The 18,482-nt window shown below is 40.7% G+C and overlaps 1 protein-coding gene across 1 annotated transcript in view; it reads right to left on the reverse strand.

Moving 5' to 3' along the window:
* The window catches only part of ntrk3b (neurotrophic tyrosine kinase, receptor, type 3b), a gene marked incomplete at both ends in the record, with an annotated part of 161,357 nt that overhangs the window by 79,613 nt on the left and 63,262 nt on the right, over window positions 1-18,482 (reverse strand). Inside the window, 3 exons of the mRNA XM_080030427.1 lie at window positions 3,042-3,183; window positions 6,390-6,532; window positions 7,457-7,611. Of these exons, the coding sequence (XP_079886553.1) occupies window positions 3,042-3,183; window positions 6,390-6,532; window positions 7,457-7,611 (440 nt within the window). The remainder of the gene's footprint in view (window positions 1-3,041; window positions 3,184-6,389; window positions 6,533-7,456; window positions 7,612-18,482) is intronic.

The following is an 18,482-nucleotide window of genomic DNA, read 5'->3' on the forward strand; positions in this document are numbered from 1 at the left end:
TGTGAGACCACAATGCTGTAGAGTTGCTTTTGTTCCAGACAGCTGAAGGACAATGGGTGCTGGAGAATTTGCATTTTGGTTAATTACAGTTTCGCCAAACTTTTCTTTGAATGCAGAGAATGTGACTTGACGGCTGCTCATTTGGCTGTCAATCAGATTGCTTCCCTAATCAGAGCAGCAGTTTAAGCTCTTTCATGACATTTCCAGAAACAAGAGGCTGCACAGGGGAGTAAAATGTAATTACCATCAGAGCGTGTGTTGAAAAATTAATAAGTTAATTTGCAGCACCAGCAGAGAGTGTCAACAGAAGGAGTAAAAAAAAAAAAAAAAAGCTTAGATATGTACATCCATAGAGTGTCCGTGTGGAGGAAGCCCTGAAGACTGGATGTTGCAAAGTCAATCTGTCATTCTACGGTCATAGCGGCTATGCTCCAGTAAGGAGTGTTTGAATCGGTGACAAATCTCCCCTGTCCTGTAGCATGATGCATGGCAAACAACCACAATAGATTTTTGCTGTACATCAGCAAGCTTGCTATACAAAGAGAAAAATGTCAGACACCTTTTGATAAATACTGGCTTTGAATACAGTCTGTCCCAAATCTGCCCAGGGCCAATCGACGGGGTAAATTTATGTAAGAGTTGAGATATACTACAATTCATGGTCTGGATATAAGGGGGATCCTTCTGATGGTTATCAAATCATTGCTTTATAATGCTGAGGGTTATATATTATATTCCTTGTCTCTTTCCACTTAGATCAAGGCTGAGCTTTCATATGGGCTGGAGGGTATATTCTTGCTAATTGGCGACATCAATTTCACTTGGTTTGTAACTGTGCAACACCTCATTGCATTCTAAATGTACCTGCATAATTTGGCTCCTCTGCCTGATGAGGGAGAATTTTGTTTCCTGTCGTAAATTATTCTCTTGGAATGTCAGTGTCATTAATGCAAGATATATTTCAGTCCCCAACCAAAGTTCATCAAAGCTACCATGAAAGACATGAACAAGAAAACCACCATGTTTTCTTGGATCCAAGCGTTCAAACTGCACCAGCTACATTCTACATTAAGCATTTTGATCTTGACACACAGGGTGGCTCTTTGCTGTCGGGAGATAATCAAAGATATTTAAACAAGACTGAAGAAATACAGTCAGATGTTTAAAAAAAATAAGCAAATCTGCACAGATATCCCTGTCTCCTACAACATGTGTTTACATACTTATTTGCTTTGCAAAATGCTTTTTGAAGGAAACATAATTACTTTCTTGATCACATCACAGATCTGACCTTGGCATACAGAGAATAGGACTTTGACACTGTAGACCAGTGTTCAGGTCCTGCATCCTCCATGCTGCTATAAGTTTAGGCTACAAGAACCATTTAACTTCACCATTAACTGTTTTTTTTGCCACTTGGGATTTGCACACAGACAGACTGTATTATTACAACTTTGTTGAAAACGGCTGCCTGCTGCTAACAGAAACAACATTGAGAACAGCACATATTACATTTGACCAAACTGTAAAGTTGGCGGCAAGAAAATCCAAAATATGGAGTTGAACGCCAGGGAAATGCTCCATACAGCTGAGGTGAAGGCTAAAGTTGGGTCATAAAATGTGGTCATTAAATGAATGGGCTTTGCACAAATAATTACCGTAGCTGTAGGACATTGATGTATGCATCACATAATAATTGACTGGCGGATGATAATTAATTGTACCAGTCTTTGGGCAAACTAAGGCAGCTTTTAATAAACCATGGCAGATCCCAGACCAGTTGATGGCCTCCACATTTATCACACTCCTGCCTTATTCAGAACATCTGTGAAAACTGAACATTTGAGATGTAATACCCAAGAAAAACAAATATTGATGGAGATTTTGGTTATTGAATGGTTGTGCTACATGTACATACTGCATCTCAGTACAGTTTTCACCCATTGAACCCTGGGTTAAGTGTTATTGACTCCACACTGAGTCCTGAGGGAACAACATGATACACTAGCATCTTCAGTCACACTAAATATCAATTTGTCATTACGCTATTGTGTTCAAGATTGAAATATCTTATTTTCCCTCGAGCCCCACCATCAGGTTGCTATGGCATTTAATGAATGAAGTGACAACTAGCCTACTGGATGGATTGCTATGGTATTTGGTAATACTTGTCCACTGGAATTGTAATAACTTTGGTGATCCCTTCACCTTGTGCCATCATCCGTTTAAAATTTGCATGTATCCAATACTTTGGGTTCAATTGTTACTAAGCAACTAAGCGACGTCCCTATCCGACTCAGCTTCACTTTGAGTTAGTAGTACACCTTAGCATGCTAACACATTACACTTACATTATGAAATGGCAAACATTATACATTTGTATATGAATACTCTATTGTACGTATAATACTCTACTGTATGTACCCTTAGGCCAAGCTGCTTAATTACTTTTGAAGCAAAAAGGCAATTAAGATCCCTCAGGTCAAACCATTGACCCTGTTGAGCTTAAACACAAACAACTATGCAAATTAGGAGTTTAATTGAACAAATGAGCCATACCATAATAAGCCAATGTTTTATGTAAACATACCTCAACATCACACATGGGCAGAATTAATATGAACGCTTAAAGCCGTATAGAGCTTTTAATCAAGGGTGTAATGTTAAGGTTAACATACAAGTTATACGGCAGGTTATTTATAATGAGAACCTGTAGTGCAAGTTTAAAACGTTTATAACGGAATACACAGTAAGTTCATTTGCCACAGTGGGCCTCATATATAGCCTTGTTTGTTTGTTTATTTTATTCCACATACAAAATAGATTTAAAAAAACATATAGTAAAAAAAATTAAAAATACATGTGTGGGTGTGGCAGAAACCTGTACAGGCTTATATAGAGCCACACCCAAAATACATTTACATATTAATATTAGCAGATCAGCACACAAGCGTGCACACACACACACCCTGGCCATGCCCTCCTGCAGTGCATGGCCAGGGTTTCCATAGATTTCATTATAGGGGAGATATCCAACTCACATTGTACGTTGAGCTGGATGGAGGAGTTGGTCATCCCCACCACATTCTCTGCAATGCACGTCAGTTGAAAGTTGTTGTCGTCCCGGCTGATGTTGAATAGCGTCAGGTTGATGGAGTGGATGTTGGGCCAGTATACGTTGGACTAGAGGAATGAGATAAGGAGACATAGGTAGAGAAAAAGAAAAATATTTAGGTGTGTGAAGTCATACCGGTGGTGGTAAACTAAGATAGCCACAGCTGCCCTGGGGCAGACTGACGTAAGCGCGGCTGCCATTCAGCGCCTACGGCCCCTCCCTCCACCACCTAAAATATAAAACAGTCATACGAGGCACGGTGGCTGAAGTGTTTTGCCCAAGGACACAACAACCATGACACAAGTGGCAGGGCAGGAATCGAACCGCCAACCCTTTGACCATTGGCCGACCCACTCTACCACCTGAGCCACAGTTGACTGTATGGTATGTAAACAAAGGGCATGTAAACCAAAATGGCCAACTGTAGCTAGCAACATGCCCGTTTACAGAGCCTAGGCTGTGTATTAATACTGGATGTTTCTCCAGCGCACAAAGTATAGACAGTTGGCGGATCGTGAGTAGATAACAATAAGCATTCTCCAGAATGGCTGACTCCACCTTTAAATAAAACAAAGGACAGAACACAGTGAAGGAGCACACGCTTCCAGTCTGAATTGATCCCTGTGGTGATCAAGTCTGATAGTACTGTAGAGGGGCTAGCATTGCAGCAAGAATGTAAAGAGTGATATATGGTACATTCCCCCCTCTTGTCTGCACTTGGCCAGGTTCTCCAGCCCTTTACTCATCCTGATTGGCTACAGCATCCGTCTAGCCTGAAACAACAAGCCTGGAGCTGAGGTGACTTTCATCTGTAAAGTCACCGCCAGCATTAAAGACACAGTTGACAAATTAAGCCACACGGCAATCTCACAAACTGCCTTTCTCCTCCTCTCGCTGTTGTTATTACTGAGACGTCCCCGGGGGCCGGACTCAGGCAGTGAGATTATTGGGTTAGGCGGCTCACTGTGGGTACAACCCGGGCCCCTTAATCATGTACGCTCACTATGCAAGATGCGTAGGGCCCTGCAAATGATGCAAGGGCCACGTCTTATCTCCCCCTTGTGTCAAAGAGGATGGCAATGTTTACAACTTCTATGAGAGGACGTTAAATTCATGCTTGCACAGAGCATGTATCTCCATCTGTTTGCATGCCTGTCCGTCTGTCCGTCTGTCCATCTGTCTGTCTGTCTGTGTAACTTAACTAAGCAGTGCATCCCTTGTTCTGTCTGTGTCTCTCTGTGCTCTGTGACTTTGTGCCTGACCAAAGCGAGAATGAAATACACATATGTATTACATTAGATCAATGCTATAGGGAAAAAGTGTTTATAAACTGCTGCTTGGAAAAGATAATTTACAGCGCACATGGGGCGACTGTGGCTCAGTAGGCAGAGCGGGTCGGCCGATGATCAAAGGGTTGGAGGTTCGATCCCCGCCCTGCCACTTGTTTCATAGTTGTTGTGTCCTTGGGCAAGACACTTCACCCACCTTGCCTCGTGTGAATGTCGTTAGTTAGCCTGCTATCTGTGTGAATGGTAACGTGGGAAAGGAAAACAGGTCTCCCTTGCAAAAGAGTCTTTGGTCTCAATGGGATATACCTGTATAAATAAAGGTTAAAAAACATGAGCCCAAGTTCATATGCGTGTGCAGCAGCAGCCTCTGTGAGGAACAGTCCTGACAAACTAAACTAAATAATGATTATCTAGTGTCTCAATCAGAATCAGAAAAAACTGTATTTATCCCAAGAAGGGCAATTTAGTTCACAGTTCCAGTCTCACAGTAAAAAATCATTTAAATAAATACTATAAAAAGCAGTACGAGGTAGAAAATAACATGTATTAACAGCAGTCCAACACACAAATTCAACTCACATTCATTTCAACTTGTCAGTAACAACCACCCAGCTACACTGTGTGCTCTCCACCTACTCCTGCCTCTTGTGATCATTCAGTAACCTGATGGTTGCAGGGATAAAAGAGTGGGAGTACCTCACTGTTCTTGCCCTGATTGAATGATAGCTTTAGTTGCAGCTCTCTCTTCACTTGTTTGTTCCTCTTTTTCTCATGTTCCTCATGTTGCTACTTGAAGGGAGCCTCACACTCATTATACACTTTATTCAATTGCTAACGTCTGCTTCTGCAATAGTTGTGCATATGCCAATGAAATATTCTTGAATTTGGAACTCTGAACATAATATGCAAGATGGAAAGTAATGGATTGACACTGACTGATTATTAAACATTGATCACCATGGTAACCTATAGTGCACAGCTTATCAGAGAGCTACCAAAAAAAAAAGTGTTGTTCTTCATATGTGAATAAGCAAGTTAGTTTGATTTTATAATCGACAATTTGGCGCATGCCCTTTGTTTGTTTTTAAAACATGGTATGTGATGATGAGGTATGTGACTGCATACTAGTTATTCAAATACCATTACAATATAAGTAAGTCATTTGATAATTTTTTTGTTCAGTTTTTGAGTTGAAAGACCAATGGTATTTAATTATAACCTTATAATGGAAATGTGTTGCACTGAAATTGATGTTATATATTTGCATTTATATTAAGTGATTGTATAAACTAAGCACCTTTATATTCGTGGGAGAATTGGCCATGAAATGAAATCTGCTTCATGACAGTTCAGCATGGTTTCATGTCATACTTTCAAGGTGAGATGCCATGAGAGCTATGTACATTATCTCCGAGCAATCAGGTGAAACAATGCATTTCTGCTCCCATATGGGGGAGAACCTCACTAACAGTGTAAACATCATAACTCATAGTGTAACTGGATTCACTCAAATGTGGTAAAGGGGGGGATCATCGTGGAATAGAATAAATGACACAAAAACACAGAAGGAACAGAAATACTGGAAAATTAATGTCCATAAGTGCCCCCCCCCCCACCATTGCATGATGGAAGGTTGTTCTCAACAATGCCAATTGTGCCTCATGAAAAAGTGAGTTTGAAATATATCTATATATTTTTGGTGTAACCTTTAAACATGGCCACTCTACTAACCAATCAGGTTTATGGCAAAGTTGAAGTTAATTGAAGACATGAACATTGTGGACAAATTGCAGGAAAGGTTTGGGAAAATTCAAAAAAAGCTATGTTCTAAAACTGGTTGGAACAATTCCTTACTTATGATTCTTTCATTTCGTCAGTGTAATTTTTTTGCTGTAAAGCCACAAATGCATAATGATAACTGTGACTTCATCCACATTTGTATGGAAATGTGCGTGTGTGTGTGTGTGTGTGTGTGTGTGTCTTACCAGGTGTGTGTTGATGGAGTGCAGGCCGCTGACAGTCCAGTCCACTTCAGGCAGCGGTGATCCCGATCCGTTGCAGCTCACCGTCACATTGTCGCCCTCCATCACTAACACACTGCTGTGGCTCACACTGATCTCAGGTAAGTCTGAAAAACAGACACACACACACACGCACACACACACACACACACATAGGCACACAGGGTATGTCAATGTTAAGGCGCACCTGTCACTGTCTGTGTATACATATTTCCACACCAAATCAATTAATCACTTTTCATTAATATAACACAATTAGTACAATAAGCAGCCATCTACACACACACACACACACACACACACATTATGTGTCACAGGGATGAGTCACCGGCAGAGATAATACGGCAGCAGAGTGTACCGCCCTGGTCTGAATCAACACACAGCTCCCCCACATCAGATTTACCCTCTGAACTCTGTCACACTCTTCTCCTCTCTTTCCACTCGCTGCCCCTCTTCTCCTCTCTTTCCTCCATTTCCCCTTTAACCCCTTCTCTCCATCTCAATCTCATTTCCATTTCATCCTTCGAAATCACCATCTCTCAACCATTGCATTGTCTAGTCAACCATCTAGTTGCTTTTCTACATCCTAGTTCCCCAACGACACATTTGTAAGGTTTCTCCCATCCTACTCATCCATGTACCTGTGCACTTCTCGTGTTATATTTGTTGACTGCTGTATGTGTTCTCATTGCACATTTTAGTTTGTTATTTAAGTTGTATCTTATGTCAATTTAAATTGTATTCTATGTCCTACGAATTTCATCTCCTAGCCCTTCTTCCCTTCCCCTAAGTGGCTTTTGCTGTTTGCCAGGCAGCCACTGAAAGTAAGCACTTGTGCTTAATGACTTAATGAAATAAAATCCCCTGCTTTTCCCATCTCCTTCTATCAACTATTCCCTTGTTCAATCTCTTCCTTTTCACTCTCCTTCTTGCCATCCCTTCATTCCCTCCCTCTCTCCTCTGCTGCTTCCTCCAACATTCCCTCTTGTTCTAAACACAGATCACACGTTGCTCCCTCCCCTCCTCCTTACCACAGTTGTTGATGTACATGTTGTGTAGTCGTATCTTGGAGGCTCCGTTCCTGCAGTACAGCTGCTGTGTGTGGAGTCCGGCCTCTTCCCTCTGCTGCCACAGCTGGATCCAGCGGATATCACAGCCGCAGTCAAACACCACGCCATCCAGACGCCTGCAAAACACAATAATTAAACAATGTGATCAATAATTACAATCTCAAACCAGTTTAACCACTAGGCATGTGACACAATGCTACTTTCTCAATGCCAATTCGGTCTGTTTCTTTCGTCATGAAAAAAGCATGGGCCACATCAGCTCTAGGAAACATAGATTGTACAGCAGTGTTAGAAGGTTCAGATGAAAATAGAGTTGATCTTAAGTGTGTATGGGAAAAAAAGAGAAAGCTAATTGGTACAATGTTGAACCACTCTCATAGCTATTTCTTTGCATTTATAAGACTAGTGTGAGTGCCATGTCTCAATATGAACTCATGAGGATATATAACATCATTTAAGCTTTATTCAAACACTTGACAACCAATCTGGCTTAAAGCATGTTTGTATTTTGGCAGTAAAACATGTTTGCATTGTAGGGGATTTATTTGAAGATGAAGGGGAAATGTAAATCTGAGGATCACACACCAAGATCTGACTCGATTCAACGAGCATTAGCTTTTAATGTTCCAATCATTTTTTTTTGTCTTTTTTCTATATAAAATGTATAGGTTCAAAATGGGCCAATCGTCGGTTAATATATTGTAAATAAGAATTTGTTCTTACCGAACTGCCTGGTTAAATAAAGGTTAAATAAAAAACATATACAGTAAAATATATAGCTGTGGTGCAATTCTGAGTTGTCCAGTACCAATGGAGTGTTTTTAACCAAGTTTCAGTGTTATGCAAGAGTACATGGTAGTCCTACTCAGAGGTAGAAGACCAACAACACTGGGTCAAAACATCCCAGCTGGTTAATCCAACATTGTGTCAGGGCTACTATATTGACCCAAGCTGGGTCAATTTGTCCTTCTTAGTATGCACCTGAAGAGAACATATCCACCACAAACCCTTTCCATGCCAGTATGTTGAGAAAAACAAATACATGATGGAAGCAGTGATACAAGTACACAACAATCTGGATTCACTTGATATCTTTAACAAAGATATACAGTAACTGTAGCAGTGGCACAGCAGTCTAAAACTGAAGGCGATACTCCTCTTCAACAATAGCAACAATGAACATTTGTTATTATACATTTTTTTTTAAAGCAAGGCATGTTTTGAATCGGAGGAATCAAGAAACCAGTTACCAGAAATGAATTTGTTTTTAAATACCACCACCATGATTCAAAGCCCAAACTTAAAATGCAATTAATCATGGTAACTCCATGCTTTAATGACCTCAGCGCTGTATGATTATACACTACTTTGTAACCACTCAGAATTTCTAAAGCTGAAAATGTGAAGAGCATTTGTCGGGCGACAACCGGAGCAGTGTGCAAATGTGTTATTTCCTGTTTAGAAATAGTGTACTATTAAGAGGGACGGTTATTTTACTTCCCACATAAGGTGAAAAGATAATAACATCAGGAAGTCTCAGTGAAAACCATTTTATGATTCATTCCCATGCTGTTCTGTGTTTAAAATTTAAACTCCATTTATGGCAATATATCCAGAAAGGAAATTACAGATCAAGGGAGAGCTTCAATTTCAAAATCCTGTGGGGGAAATATGATCTTCAGTCTATAATATCCACGAGCTGTGCGCACACACTTCACCCACTTCACCGTCTCCGTTAGCAACAGCAAGAGAGGATGCAACAACAAACAATCTGCAGCTGCACAAAGAAACAACAACACCCGCAACCTAATGATTGACATTCTTCAGTGTGCCAATAATAAAAACACAATTAACGGTTGTCAGAATTACAAATGAGCAATATAAGCAAGTGACGGCTCACGCAAAACACAATGGCATTAATGACAGTCACCGCAGATGTATGGCTATGGTTAACAGTTTGGATATCGACCAGAAGGAAAACAATGAATGCCTGCACCGTAAACAAAAATCAAATGCTGGGAGTTCCAAGGTCAAGGCAGCGTTCAGGCTATCAGTCTGGGGGCTGTGTTAGCAACAGGCAGGTACCATTAGCTTCCTCTGTGCATACATTTCCCTCACACAGCAGCAGTGTTCAGTCACATCATTCAACACTGTGAGGCACCTCTGCATTTTGCATATGTCCAATTTGGAGGCTGTGATTGGCCAATTTTGTCAGGGTGAATGCCTGTCCAAAATGTCCTTGAGAGAGGTCAATAAGATATTGCAGAGAAGCATGAATAATGTATGTCCCACGTCCTACCGTGCCACATAAAGTAATGAGAATAGATTTCCTCAGGTGGATCTCGCTTATCATCGGGGGCTCACTGGATCTGATATTGTAGTTAGAGCAGAGCCTTTTCCCCATTCACTACATATGACAGCACGCCCATTGAGCGGACTTGTGTGCTATGAGGGTACAACGATGCATCCGTCATGGGTTTGCAATATTAATATATCTTTCCTTCATGGACATGTTGCCACAATGAGCAACAAACATATCTAAAAAAATGCATTAATAATAAATCTGAATAAAAATAAAAATAATTGGTATAACATTTTATAGACTAAACTCTGACCCAACTAACTGTCTTGGCCCTTAACAGTCTTACTAGAGTGAATATTTATTTTTCAGGAAATGTCTGAGGAAGTTATGAAGGAATTATTGAACCAGAAAACCGAGTGCTATAATTCCATTTCCCAAAAGGTTTTAATTTCGATAGAGAATTACTGCATCTCTACTCATGTTGTTGGTCTAAAAACAATGTTTGCAGGGAGAATGTCACATGTCTATATTGACTTTGGATAAAAATGATCGCACAACAACATTTCTAAAATACAAGCACGTTCACAGCAATATATTGGATTAACCTATCAGTCTTATTTCGGCACAGCACAGAGGAGCTCACTCCACAGACTGGTTGCTCTTTACATGCCCACGCTGAGGAGAATTATACTGTTAAATGTTTTTTATTTAATCATGAGCAAGATGAACCGCAAGGGATCAAAGCTCACCGCGGCGGCCCAGACCTCCCCTCCCCCTTTATATTGTAATTATGCTAATTGTTAATAAGAACCACGACTCCCATACATTACCAGCTAATTCCTCTGGGCAGAGCTGGGCAAACATTAAGCTGTAGCCTACCGATAGTGAAAAAGACATGATATTGCTTCAAAAAAATCAAGTGTTAATACACAGCCTAGGATCTGTAAACTGGTATGTAAACGAAGGGTATATTAATCAAGGGGGCCCCACCTTAGCTAGCAACATTCCCTGGTTACAGAGCCTTGGCTGTCTGTTAACGGTAACACCAGATGATTTTTCAGCGCACACACACAGTATGGACAGAGACGATCGTGAGGAGATATTCAATTTGACAACAAGCATTCTCAAGAATCGCTGACTCCACGTGCAGCGCAGCAGTAGCATGGCTGTGATTGCACTCGCTCTGCCATCTGAACAAGTTACAAGACAACAAAAGGAGAACAAAAAAAACTGACAGCTGGATGTTGATGAATGTCTGAAGGAGAGCAGCTTGGTCTTAGAGAAGCACAAAGGCAAACAGCAGTGTGACCTTAGATACAGAGACAGCTAACAGCGTGATGTTTCCATGAGGCTGGCCTAACGATCCACCCCGCTACTCCAGACAAGAGCACCTAATGATCACCACCAGAGGCCTTGTGGGGTTTTTCTTCTCTGGGAAAATGTACACACAGGTGCTTGGGCTGAGGAGCCGTGTGGATCACAAGCAACAAGATACTATATTTTGCATTGTTGCTCGCACACTTTGATCTCAGCTTGAATGCACTCTGCTTCCTCTCTTTACACTGCTGTCAGGGAATTATTTTAGGGTTGTTTAAATCCCGTGTGTTTAATAAAACACCTTATTTGGCACATTTTACCACAGTGCTACTGATCTTTGGGGTGTGACTGTGGGTTGTGTTTCCTGTGATGCCTGGCTTTGTGGGGATTCAGCAGAAAAGATGTGTTGTTTCAGTTGCTCTAGGTGTTGTGCCTGTCACCCTTTAACTACAACGTTAATGCATATTAATGCAAATGCTGATCTACTTATCCCTTACTTGCAGTAAGCAAGCTTTATTTCTTTTTAAAAATATGCCCATGCTCATCTTGGGCTTATGAAACCAAAAGTGCCAGTTTCTTATTTTTCTCTGCTGATAGGAGTTTGGTTCATTTGTATCAGTTTATGTCATTTTTTTGTTTCCTCATCCATTTAAAAAAAACTATTCCTATTCTATTTCAAGGCAATTGTCGGGCATACATTCGTGAATAAATGATTGATATGCTGCATGGTGATCCTCATGCAAAATTTGCATAACGACTCTTACAGTTAGTTCCGAGACTTATTGGTAAAGGTACACTGGAAAGCTTATTTTCATTTGGATGGTTTAGACTTTTTACAGTTGTAACTCCTTTGCAAAGACTTTGGATATGTTCATGCTGGAGTGTTACCTGTTAATGTGAACTGGATATTTAATGAAGCCCCCCATGATCCTGATTTGTCAAAGTCATCAGCAGAAATTGATTTTCTTTGGGGAAATATTATACACGATAAACCGATCGTGGTGATCAGATCTTGCTAAGTGCAGGTATCCCAGGCATATACAAAGAGCCCATTCTTGAGGTCATGCCTAGTACGCTCAAACTTATATTTTAGGCTACTAAATAAAATATTTATGTTACTAAGGTTGTATCCACATCAGCAAACCTTTGGGCGGAAGAGGCACAGAGCAAATAGATGTACCGAGTGCACTGCTAAAAGATATCCCCAGTGGAGGTACAATATTGGTTCCACACAAGAAAACGAAAAATCCAATTCATGGAGTTTTTTTAAGGATTAGCTTTCACTAGCTAGCAACAGTTGATAAAGTCTGCTATCAACTGCCATCATTTTGGCGGACACAATTCACCATATTAAGACAGAGGCATCCTTTTGTCTGCTTTAATATGAAATCAAAAGCCCTTTGTTTTTTTCAAGTGTATCAACAGTAACTAAGGATGGTGTTTTTTTTATTTAATATTGAATTGTATTGCATTGCCTCTTTGTGTATCATATCACTCCAGTTTATTTTCTCAATCTCTGATGTATATAATTCATTGCTGCTGTTCATATTCTGCTCTGTACTTCCGATAGATCACTTGTCAATCAAACAATGTGGCTGGCGCTGTCAGTATTGTTATTATAGCTTGGGAAACAGATAATCTAGCTGTCATGCTATCCAAATGGCTTCTGGAGTCTTGAAGGAACTGATTGACAGTTGCTGTACATATATTTATAGGCAAAAGGCCATACAGGAATAAACAGATGTAGCCATGAACTGGCTTCATTTGTACTGCATGTTTGCTACATCACTGCTACACTGCTGTCACTCTTCTCTCAGAAATGTAATGTTCTCTTATTTTACAGGAGGAGGTGGAGAGATTATAGATTTGAGAAAGAATACTTAAAATCAATCCGAGGCACAAATGCGTGAAAATGGAGCGTTGACTCAACACATTTGAAATGTAATACTCTTCCCATCAGCAACATAAACTGTCTGTATATAAGGTCAGCAAGAGCTTTTTACACAACAGAAGCATTTCCCTCTGATCCTGCTGAATTTGCCCAACAGTTGCTTCTACCACACACCACGAATAAGTATGTGTCATCGCTTCACCACACTCCTGCTAGTTGTCGCGGGTATACGGGCTCCCCCATTCTACCGCTGCATCTTCTGCTTATGTCATGGATTAAGCCGTATGCTGCAAGTAAATGAATCGCTGCCTTTGTCCCATCATTGCATTCCTGTAAGGTCGCTGCCACTTGGCCAGTCCTTTGTCGCATTTCTCACTGCCTCACTATTTTATTTTTTATTTTTTCCACCTCAAACCAATTAATTTTTTTTTTCTTTGTGTGAGCAGCCAGACCCCGACTTTGGCTTATCGACAATGCCACCTGCACTGCAATCATGTAGAGGAGAGGGGGACCACCAAGTCAGGTCAGCCAGGGCTCCAGGCAGGAAATAGATGGACAAAGTGAGCCACGGCTTAAGGCAATTTCATCTTCACAGTCAAACATTTTAGCAGGTAGTCTAAGGATATACTTTTCTTCGAGGAAAAGGTGTTGGTTTGAAGGGTGCTTTATGTGTGCACTGTATGTAGATATTCAGGATGGATGATAATGTGATATGAGCCCTATATATTTTGCCCTTATAGGATACTCTCTTGTGCTGTAAATTCAGTTTTAGCTGTAGTGCGTAACTTTTTCACATAAATGAATGTTGGGTACATTCAAGCCATCGTCAAACAAGTTGACACAAAGCTGATTAAGCCTATCATCAACTCCACAAAACTCGCTCTGTATTTCTCAGTACGGCAGCGTTGACAAACTGGTGTCACCCCCTGACACTGGTGCAGGAGCTCAGAGAAATCCCAAGAAATGTTTCAGTTGATCAGCTTAGAAAAACACCTAAACGTACAGCTGAAGGTATACAATCCATGTGCAATCACCGAAGGCTTACATCATGAAGTTGTGCCGACAGTATTATTATTATTATTATTTTTCATTTTTAGGCTTTTATTGATAGTGGAGAGAGACAGAGGTGAAATGGGGCAGAGAGGGGAGTGACATGCAGAGAACGACCGCGGGCGGGAATCGAACCCGGGTCTGCTGCTGGGCCCGGCCCGGGGGGGGACGCCCTACCAACTGAGCTAAGGGCGCCCCGACAATATTGTTGTTATTACTCAGAACTCCTCATGGGGGCGATATAAGTTACGCAATATAGCTTTAAGGCACAGCTCTCACTTTACTGTTTCAGCAAGATCATTTCTACTTTTCAACATACATTCTAATTGTATATTCATAATGCTGTGTGTGTGCTTAGAATAACTTGTCAAACAAACTAAAATATTAAATATAAACCAGCAGAATTTCACCCTTGGGCACAAAATCCAACAGGGCACATAGTACAGCTCCGGAAGAGAGCAACTAGGCACAGGCCTCTTTGTTGTCACATAGCTTTGCTCGTGACATTTTCACTTGGTCCAGCCACACCAGGCAGCTGTTTGCAGCAGTAAAGCTCTAGAAATCCACTGCACACTATCAGCTCAGCAGCAGATGACAGGCGGACTTAGTTAGCGGCTAGCTGGTGAACATATCACACAGTGAGCTGCTATAGAGCCAGACATGTTGGAAACAGGAGGGGTTGGAAACAAAAATAGAGCTAAAAAGAAGAGCGAAATATTGCACTTGCATTCTTCTGGTGGATAAAAATATGACTTTCTGGGAGTGCTGATGTTATTACCTAGCTTCTGCAATTGTAAAAAAAAAAGAAAAAAAAGGAATATAATGTATATGAAAAGCAATTGTTTTAATTAACTCATTGTAATGTTTACAATAGATGCAATACACACTGAGATGTTCATCTGTTAACGTTCATCTGACTTTACTTGTAGTTTTATTTTCTATTCGTCCATTAATGTTTGACTGAGTAAAGTCAGATGTACACATTCCCAGCAAAACAATGGGCTTCCAACTCGACACAAATGGGCAAAAGGCTTTGCTCACAGCCACTTCCACTCTAAGGGCTCCACTTTCACACCTTTCAAACATGGCTATTTTTACTTTGTTATTTTTTTCTACTGCCTGATTGGTAATTTTGTGGCTCCAACCAAGCCCATCTTGAATAGAAGTGTGAGGTAGCACACTAGTGACTGTGTTGATGCAGGTTGTTGTGGGTAACTTAAATGTTGGTATCCATGTTTTTCCCGTTTTTATTTCGCCTGGCCGATACGCAGAGACCTATTTGCGGCTTTAGTTACATGAACAGAATTCAGATGGTTGTAGATAGAACTGGAATAGTATTGTAAAAAAAAAAAACTATACGAAAACGAAAAATACAGATAACATTAAAATCATTTGGCTGCAGTCAATTGCACATGTGAATTAAACTAATGTTCATAATAAATGTATTTCATTAAGTTTCCATAGCAGGATAAATAATCTTGTGAATTCTGGACTCAGTGCGTACACTGTACATTTGTACTTGTGGCTGCTTTAAAAAGAAATGTTTTTTTATCAGTGAAGGCTTTTCCCACATAGATTCTACCAGACAGCATGGGTCTAAAGCTGGCGACCCCTTAAATGTCTAGGCCACTGCTCGCCCCACATATTTTTTCTACTACATTACACATTTTAATCCCCCTTTTCCTCTCGCAAATCAGTCTTTGATGATTTTGAAGAGCCAGTGTAAATGTCATGTATTACAGTTAGAGTTTGCCCTGAGTGCAATTGGGCGCTAATAAAATGAAGGTTAAAATTGACTAATTTACCTGCCATACAGCCCTTTGGAAATGTAATGTTTAATTCACCCGTAATCCACTGGCAATCACATCAGTGAAAATTAAAGATTGGATATATTCATATTTCATCCATATTCAAAGAGAAATCCTATATTTTGCATTGAGAGGCAAGAATGTTTGACTATAGCGTTGAAACTCCTGCTGGCCTGGAGAGCTATAGGATTAAAGAAGCGCTAACAGAATGGAGGGATTGGGGGATGCACATTGCCTCGGGCCGATCTTTTCAGTTGCTGCTGAGGAAGGAGAACATGTTCTTCTCTTTTCTGTTGGACCAGACACAATGAGCTTCCTCGAAGACGGCGTGTCTGCGATTGCCCGCTAAATCTGCTTCAAAAATAATCTCCGATAATGTAACTCTGGAAGCATACATCGGCCCGATTTAGCATTTAGCCGCACCCTGTTCACCGTTCACCGTGCCACTGTTCTGAGGCCTGTGATTGGTTTGAGCCATCTCACCAACACTGCAGTTACAGTATATAGCTACAATCCTTTGGGCTAAAAAAGGGCACACGGACAAAGAAGGGAGAGACGTTTATCTGTGTCTCATCCGGAGGGAGCACACAGCAGACGCCTATTGTAAAGCTTCAATGTAATTTTTTTTGTAGAGCCTGTTCACAGTAGCCGCAATAGACTTAAGATTATTGAGATAGCCTAGTTGTTACTAATGTAACATAAAATATTACATGGCGTGTGACATATCTGTTCAAGCAACCTGCAAAAACAAAGCAACTGTTTTGTAGCCACGCTTCACTGGGCTTCATAAGGGAAAAACAGACTTAATGTACATTGACTGATGGCACACACTTGTAACTCATCTTGAATTGTTGTTTCCAAGTCGGATTTTAATTGTGGAGTGAATAGCGAGGGAGCACACTGGGCCACCCACTCAGGGCTGTTTGAGGTTAATGAAGAAGTGCCTTCATGTTAAAGCAGCTGAATAAACGATTCCTTAGCGGTTACACACCTCTTTGTATTGAGTGAAACATATTTTACACCTAACTAATTAAAGTAGCAGGCAACAGTTTAATTCAAAACTTGGGCCAAATCACACAATGCTTTCATAAAACTCCAATTGGTTTATTGGTGATTCTGAGTATAAATTAACTCTGTTCCTAAGAGTAAATTTCAGACCCCTTTATTTCTTACATTTTCATTTGTTTTGCATCTTGTGAAGGCGACTTGACAGCAGCTCTAAGCAGTGGCACCCCTGTAGTGAAACTGTGGACCTGAATGAACATATACAATGAATGAGTCAATGGCAACGTTGTTATTTCAACACATGTGGAGGACTTAAAGTGTCATTCCAGCCCTTAAAACAGCTTTGAAACTGGTACTCTTTATGGTCAAAAAAATAATGTTAAACAATTACAATAACACAGTGCCCAGAGTGGCTGAGATAACAGGGTGTAGCGACAGCGCCTTGGCACAGGGCCATGCTCTCCTTTTAGTCACATAAAATGGAAATTATTTCAGCTGGTTTGATCTTCCCTCTATTTCCATAACATCAGTGCGCTCCAGCAGCACGGGTGGGCACTTATCACTGATACTGCATTGTGTTCTTTATTCTAATAATTAAAGCCAAATAGCCGCGCGGTGAATGCGCTTCATTTAGGCTGATTGAACGATTGGCACTCGCCGAGCCAATATGGGTTTGGGGTTGAGCACATAGACACAGTTAGGGGGGAAGTAATGATGTCAGAGCGACGTTGCAGATGCAGTGCCCGTGATAGAGTGACTCATTTCCTATTAGCGAGGCCCTGATTCCACATGGCTTCCTTCTTGCATAACGCCTCGTCCCACGTCCGTGCCGCCACGCCACTCTAACTGACACCTCTTAACCAAACACGCCGAGCGGAGTAGACACAAACCCTCATTCCTCATTAGCATTCCGTATAGGAGGCAGCACAGGCATCAGCCCGGCCCTGCTTTTCATGTAGAGCAACAAAGGCACCATTTGTACCGCATCTAAAATGGTTGCTTAAAGGAAGAAATGGGATTGCAGCACATCGGAGCAAAATTGTGCTCTGCTGTGAGCTGTACGCTGGTGGTGATTCAGTTAAGGGAGGATATGTGCCTGTGATTTAACTTTGTTGCATGCAATGTGTTCCGTCTACGAATGCAATGTATATGTATTGAGTGTCTAAATAAGGAAAATGGCCTGTCTTGATTTTCTTGAAGGTAAGTGTGAAAATAAAGCTGCACTGTATGACATAGTCAGGGTTGAAAATGTAACATATCATGCAACATTAAAAACATTATTATATATTAAACTCTACAACTGTACAACAAATATAAATATAAAAAATAAAAGTTTAAATTGTTTCATCTTTACCAACCACAATATCAGAATGAGGCATGCATTATTAAGGGATTTTTTTGTGGTACAATAATAACGTGTTTTTAAACAAGAAAAAAAATGTCAGAATCCAATTCTAATGTTGCTAAATCCTGATCGTTGCATGGGAGTACATGACATCACCTTTTTCTAACCGAAACCCTTCCACTTCAAAGCAGTGAGTGGAGCGCAGAAACACAGAAAGAAATACATGAATCTCTCATGTCAAATAACCAAAACTGTTCCAACCTTGGCAG

The sequence above is a fragment of the Ammodytes marinus genome (genome assembly GCF_949987685.1).
Source record: "Ammodytes marinus genome assembly, chromosome: 1".
In the NCBI taxonomy this organism is placed as follows: Eukaryota; Metazoa; Chordata; class Actinopteri; order Uranoscopiformes; family Ammodytidae; genus Ammodytes; species Ammodytes marinus.